Below are 6439 nucleotides of genomic sequence, written 5' to 3'. Positions count from 1 at the left end.
AAAAGTCATTCTGTAGTTGAGTTGTTGCGGTTCGGGTGTATCGTATTAGACATGATTGGGTGTATTTGAATCATATCTATGCGTGTATTCACAGTTCTGACACGGTGTATTTTGCAGCCTCTCTCGGTTGTTGATGACGAGCTTGTTCCAAAGGTTGGAATGACCTTTACCACCCTTAAAGATGCTGGAAAATTTTACAGGAACTACGCCAAGGCTGCAGGTTTCTCTTCAAGAGTTCGGTGCACAAATAAGAAGGGAAACGAGATTAAGAACCAACTGATTACATGTAGCAGAGAGGGAAAATGGAAATCTAAAATATCTCCGACCGAAGGAGCTGACTGCAATTCTGCACCGTGCGTACAATAACGTCATGGCCGAGATGGAATCATTAAAAGCCAAAAGGAAGGGGACATCTTCTTTATCCCACGAAGACGCCAACTTGGAATCCGTTAACGAGCTTCAAAGCCCGCCAAGGATTCGAACAAGAGGACATCCAAAAAACAGGCTAGGTTCAAAGCTGGAGAAACAGATCGCAAATGCCACAAAGAAGAAGAAGACGAAAGTTTTAAGCGAGGTAAAAGTACTGTTCTTTAAATTTGCTATGAAGGGAATGAAACTCGGGTAGGCTTCCACCCTGAATTTCTTTTTCGTTTTCGGTGATACGAATTCCCCGTTTGGGTGATCCGAAAGTGCCATGCACTGCAAGAATTGCGAAACAAGAAATGAAATACTAAACTTACACCTAATGGAACGTAATAAAGACACCCAAATCAATACAGAAAATACACCCAAAGTTTGGAGAAGTAACACTTACCACAATATCGGGGGGGAGACAGTATATTTGTTCTTTAAACCTCTTTTCATTTTTGTTGTTGAGGATGAGGCAGATGGCAGATACAATCTAGAAATATATGCCAAAATCAATTTTACATTAATAAGCATTGTAATTGACTTTGGTGTAAAAAGATTAATGTTATTCTAATATTACCTGAGATTCTATATCACTTTTTGCCTGGAGGGAGGCAATGTGCATTCTCATCAAAATGTATTCTCCTTGGCTAATCAGAGTGCACATTTCCTCGTACTCGTTAGTATTGCCATCTGCATCTTCCTTCAGTCTCGTCCCCCAGATGTAGCACTTTTGTTTCATATCATCTGGAATTTGATTCATTCCCCCAGGAGTTTCAAACTTTGCAGAACTTTCTCCCCCAGTCTCCCTCTGAATTTGTGGACTTGTGTTTTTTCCCTTCGCCGTGCTGCTTGCTATTCTTTGGACCAAACTGTCCAATTGTTCTATCAAATTCGCAGCTTCTGGAGATTTTTTCCTTTCTGTCTCCTGCGTTGACGCCCCCTCCTGGCTTGAATCAGTCAATCCAAGGCTGAATGATGGCACCCCTGGATCTGTTTTAGGAACATAGGACGCTGTCCGTGCCATCATCAACAGGGCAGCAGCGTCTTCTGCGTCTGGATGACTGTGTCATCATCTATAAGAATAAGAATAAGAATAAGAATAAGAATATACGGATGATAAGCAAAGATTGATTTTAGTCTGATGAACTTACATTTTAGTTGGAGCTGGGGGAACCGTGGGTGTGGTCTCTTGAAGTTGTTTGGGGATTTCAGGAGTGCTGCACAGTTACAAAAAATTAATCACGGCGTAAAAAAAACTAATCAGGAACAATATACACCCAAACTGTTAGCTAATATACACCCAAACTCTAAACAAATATACACTCAATATTATTTCTTACGTTTCTGTAGTCCCTTCAATCTGTATCATAGGGGTTGGTTCAAAATCTGTCTCAGTGGTTGTTTGGGATGCCGGCACAAAATCCTGAATCGGGACTCTAAACAAGAAGAAAAATGAAAGGTTAACAAAAAAAATATATACAGAATTAGAAGTAGAAGGGTAATAGAAGAACAAAAGTAACGGTTATTTGAAAGAGAAATTACATGCTCTGTGACGGCTGGTTTACACTACTCTGTTCTGTGTGTCCTTGAGAGGAAGGAGCATCACTTCCCAAGTTCACAGCCGGTATTCTAAAACAGATTTGATGTTATTCAGACAAAATAAGATACATGTATAAAATATACCCAAATGAATGCACAAGATACAACTAACCGAATGGACAATATACACCCAACACAACAAACTTAATATCCCAACTTATTAAACAACATACACCCAACTTGATCCACAAAATACACCCAAATGGTTCCACAAAATATACCCAAATCATGATAACAAGATTTTATTAAATAATAAAGCTTCTTACGTTTCAGACGACACATAGCGACCTTCTATCGATCGCAGGTTAGGTTGGTTCTCCCTGCAAAACAAGAAACAATTATTAGCATACAAAACACACCAAAATATGAAATAGACAGCCCAGCAAGACATACCCCTCTGCAGAAGATTTATCAACATTTTTCCCTAGCCATTCATCTAGTTCGTCACTTGATATTTCATATGTCTCACTACATTCATAAAGAATTTTCTCTCTTTCTGCAGTCATTCTTTCCACCAACTGCTCCTTAGTCCAGTTCGCAATCCAAGGCTTTGGTGGTCTTTCAGCCCTCTTCTTGCCTTTGTTTTCTGAAAGATGAAAGTATATTATCATCAGGACAAAGAGGCAGCCATCAATTGTCTTCTTCTTCTTCTCCTGGTAGTCTGTGATGCCCTTGATTATGAAGGTCAAAACATGTCCCCCCCAGTTTCTCTCCGATATGCCGTCCATCTTAAAAATTGGGGCCAGGTGCACGGGCGATATTTTGTTTATCGTCGTTGGCAAAAGGAACGCCATCTGTATGTAGAGGATGAATATCCTCTTGAACATCAGGCGTTCCTCTTCACTGCCAACGCCGATTTCCATCATTTCATCGGTAAGACTTTTGAGGGTCTTACCCTGGAATCTTCTATAAATTATTTTGTCATCGTCAGAAAGTTGCTTATACTCAACTTTCTCAGGAAACAGATTTCCTACAAAAAGGAAAACAACAAAGTATCAAAATCGGTTCAAACACACCCAAGCATCAACCTTAAATACACCTAAGCATGAACTTAATATACACCTATAATTTTGAGCTAGTTACCTGTTGCATTGATGCCAAGCGCATCACCTATTGTCTTTGGTGTTATTTGGAAAGAACCATATCCTGTCTTCAGTTTGTTCTCCCCAAATTTGAAGTTGTTTGCCAGTTCCCTTAAGAGTTGGTGATCCACCCTTAGTGGTGGGATGTGCATCAACTCACCGAATCCGAGATCCCTCACAATTGCCTTCTTCTCCTCAGTCATGTTTCTGAACTTATCACTCAGGAGATGTGTGGCACACTTAAGGTCCTTTGTTTGGTTTCTTGCTGCCATTTTGTCTGAAACAAAAAATACACACAAATATACTCCCATTAGTAACAGTAAGATACACCCATATGTAAGAATCAGATACACCCATTGATAACAGTGAGATACACCCATAGATATGATTCAGATAAATCCATATATATCAGTCAGGTATCACTCAAACATACGTAGAAGAAAAGTAAAATATACAGTAATCTTAATGAACTTACGTTGAGTGTTGTTGCTTTGTTTTCTCTTCAGATTCTTCACGGAGATTTTGATGTTGTTTTGATGGAGGTTTCGAACAACGATTTGTATATTTTGAACTTTAATTTTTGCTCGAAAATGGGAGCGTTTCCTTGTTTTCGAAGCGTTTTGAGAAGTGGAAGAAGTGGAAGAGTCTGCCATACGTAACCGTTTGTGTTGAGCGCGTGATTTTGACGCGCCATGTTATGTTTCTTTATGCGTGTGTCTTCGATTTGGGCTGGGCCAACTTGGATGCTTGTAAACTTGTATGTGTAGCAGGCCCGATTATAAAATTATGATTCAATTAAAATTACAAAATATTTATTACGATTAATGGAATATCTAATTTGTTATTGTTTTAGTTTTTTATTCTCAATAAACACGATAGACGAATGATAAAAAAATAATTTATAAAATAACAAATAAATTTTATAATTAAATAAGGAAAAGTTTAGGGGGCAGCAACTTTGTTAAATTTTGGCTAGCATGTAACCAGCAAAAAAAAGTGAGCTATTGGATAAAATCTCACACTATTAAAACCATCATTGATGACTATTTGATGGCTACAAATCACAAAAGTTGCTGCCCCGTAGCATTTCTCATTAAATAATATATAAATGACTAATTTATAATTAAAATTAAATAAGGACTATTTAACGGTTATTAAAAAACTTAAAAAACATGTTTTGTTACAGGACCATTTAATGGTCCAAAGGTTCTGGGACCATCGAATCCTTTGCCGTTAAACTTTAATTTTAGCCAATGAGTTATAGCTCAAATGGCATAGTCTTCCCATACTCATCTAAGAGGTTGCGGGTTCGAGTCTCCTATCTTTAGTAAAAAAAAAAAAAATTAGTTTTAAACTATTATTTTTGAAGGTAAAATATCTTCATTACTCCGTATGTTCTTAAAAAGAAAAGAAAAGAAAAGATATATTGTGTGATAGGCAAGGTAAAAGTAAGAAAACAGGAATGTGAAAATTTTGGCTTGGGAAGCATCGAAGAAATTTCTTAATAATTTGAACCCCCTACGTTGTTGTATTGTAGTACTAGGGTCCGTTGTATTAAGGGGTTGGAACTTGACTAATAACAAGATTCCAAGGCCCTTGTGTGCCAACTTGTAAGCTTAAAGAATTTCCTCTGTACTTTCTATACTTCTAATCACCACCATGTTTAACAGCTAATTGTAAACACTTTATCATAACAAACAAAACAGGCCCTTTGCATTTTCCCTTCATTCAGAGGAACCTTCCAGGAAGGCTCCTATGATATGTGCAAGAAAAATCACTCGTATATAATAAGAGCTTGTTTAGTCTGTGAGATTCATCATATCAGATCCTCAGTAACTCATCATACACAACAATTGTGAAAAATGGAGATTGTTGAAGTTGGAAGCTGTGGGGCACTTCCTCTGCTCTCATTGAACCACGTGTCTCTCTTGTGCAGATCAGTATGGGACTCTATGAGGTTCTACGAGGATGTTTTGGGTTTTGTTTCCATCAAGCGCCCTTCTTCTTTCAAGTTCAATGGAGCATGGTAATAAATAATTTACAAATACCTAAATGTTATTACTTTCCTTTCCTTTTCATAATCTCCTTTTACATGTTTATTAGGTTGTACAATTATGGGATTGGGATACACTTGATTGAGAATCCAAACATAGACGAATTTGATGCATGCATGAATGAAGCAAGGCCTATTAGTCCCAAGGACAACCACATCTCATTCCAGGTATGTAACACTCTAGAGTCTAGAGGCATGATTATTAAGACATACATTGCATTAATTATGTTTGGGTTTTGGGCAGTGTACGGATGTTGGACTTGTTAAGAGAAGGATAGAAGACATGGGAATGAGGTATGTGACAGCTTTGGTGGAAGATGATGGAGGGAACAAGGTGGAACAGGTGTTCTTCCATGACCCTGATGGATACATGATTGAGCTTTGCAACTGTGAGAATATCCCAATCATTCCTATTATTTCTTCATGCTCCTTCAAGCCTAGAACTCACAGCTTCATCAAGAAAGCATCACCACCTGCCAAGTGTGGATTCATGGAGAATATCATGATGGAAAGCCTGAGCATGGACATGATGAACTTCTCCTTTTAATCAATCTTGTCTGTCTATACTCTATATAGTTTTTTCAACTCATTTTTAGATACCAACAAAATAAATAACATTATTTTATTCTGTGTATCTAAGAATGAAATGATAAACTTATAACTATATGAAAATATCTCATGTTAAAATGCATGAACTCCACTTCCTTCTTCTTTTGTTTATGTAAGATATAAGCAAAAGATTGTTCCATGAAAGCAGAGAAGAATGTGGGTGGGTAAGAAGATAGAATTGTTATTAATTATTTGTGTTTCAGATCTACGCACAAGTGCACAAGCCTTTGGTACGCCAAGGAAGAGTGGACCAAAAAAACCAAACTATGTTGTGTCATATGGTGTTTGAAATAATAATAAAATGAAATTGTGATTTTTCATTGCTGTTCACACGCATATTTAATTTGTCGTTTTTCTTTAATTTGCAGCCTACAAATAACGAATTGCTTCAACAACCACCGGCAATGGCATAACGTTACCACGTAACAAATGCATAATATTTTGTATCTTGTAAACACTATCGCACTGGCACATCTGCGAAGAGCTAAGATGTTGCAATAAAAACTAAGATTAGAGTCAATTGAAGCTAGTCTAAGTTAGTCTTTTCATTTCTTTTAGTGTCTTTCACTCTTCTGAGTTCGAGGGCGAATTTTAATGCCGATAAAACAAAAAAAAGGTTAGAAGTGCAGTGTTTGTTGTTGAAAAATTAAATGGTTAAATTCTTAAATTATAAATATTAAATTTA

At 37.2% G+C, this 6439-nt stretch overlaps 3 protein-coding genes across 3 annotated transcripts; 1 reads left to right on the top strand and 2 right to left on the bottom strand.

Annotated features, from left to right (window-relative positions):
• Positions 875-1829, bottom strand: LOC110262744. The gene is made up of 3 exons (XM_021103461.1): positions 1752-1829; positions 1563-1628; positions 875-1472 (listed from the first exon to the last, which is right to left on the bottom strand). Exons 1-3 carry the CDS (start codon positions 1778-1780, stop codon positions 974-976), a joined length of 594 nt encoding a protein of 197 aa, XP_020959120.1. The 5' UTR covers positions 1781-1829; the 3' UTR covers positions 875-973.
• Positions 2447-3745, bottom strand: LOC110271919. The gene is made up of 4 exons (XM_021123609.1): positions 3568-3745; positions 3094-3369; positions 2681-2980; positions 2447-2457 (listed from the first exon to the last, which is right to left on the bottom strand). The coding sequence occupies exons 1-4, from the start codon at positions 3743-3745 to the stop codon at positions 2447-2449; spliced, it is 765 nt and encodes a 254-aa protein (XP_020979268.1).
• LOC107642938 lies at positions 4849-6082 on the top strand. Its single transcript, XM_016346450.2, has 3 exons — positions 4849-5118; positions 5196-5313; positions 5390-6082. Exons 1-3 carry the CDS (start codon positions 4955-4957, stop codon positions 5690-5692), a joined length of 585 nt encoding a protein of 194 aa, XP_016201936.1. The 5' UTR covers positions 4849-4954; the 3' UTR covers positions 5693-6082.

Source organism: Arachis ipaensis, chromosome B05 (assembly GCF_000816755.2).
Source record: "Arachis ipaensis cultivar K30076 chromosome B05, Araip1.1, whole genome shotgun sequence".
Lineage (NCBI taxonomy): Eukaryota > Viridiplantae > Streptophyta > Magnoliopsida > Fabales > Fabaceae > Arachis > Arachis ipaensis.
This window is presented reverse-complemented; position numbering and strand designations above follow the sequence as displayed.

Bases quoted from the DNA above. Each gene is read 5' to 3' on its own strand.
- LOC110262744 (XM_021103461.1), bottom strand. From the start codon at position 1,780: ATGATACAGATTGAAGGGACTACAGAAAC. The intron at 1,629-1,751 runs GTAAGAAATAAT...GTAACTGTGCAG, and splicing joins ATTGAAGGGACTACAGAAAC to CACTCCTGAAATCCCCAAAC. The intron at 1,473-1,562 runs GTAAGTTCATCA...ATGATGACACAG, and splicing joins CCCCCAGCTCCAACTAAAAT to TCATCCAGACGCAGAAGACG.
- LOC110271919 (XM_021123609.1), bottom strand. From the start codon at position 3,745: ATGGCAGACTCTTCCACTTCTTCCACTTCTCAAAACGCTTCGAAAACA. The intron at 3,370-3,567 runs GTAAGTTCATTA...TTTTTGTTTCAG, and splicing joins ACAAAGCAACAACACTCAAC to ACAAAATGGCAGCAAGAAAC. The intron at 2,981-3,093 runs GTAACTAGCTCA...TCCTTTTTGTAG, and splicing joins GCTTGGCATCAATGCAACAG to GAAATCTGTTTCCTGAGAAA.
- LOC107642938 (XM_016346450.2), top strand. From the start codon at position 4,955: ATGGAGATTGTTGAAGTTGGAAGCTGTGGGGCACTTCCTCTGCTCTCA. The intron at 5,119-5,195 runs GTAATAAATAAT...CATGTTTATTAG, and splicing joins TTCAAGTTCAATGGAGCATG to GTTGTACAATTATGGGATTG. The intron at 5,314-5,389 runs GTATGTAACACT...GGTTTTGGGCAG, and splicing joins ACAACCACATCTCATTCCAG to TGTACGGATGTTGGACTTGT.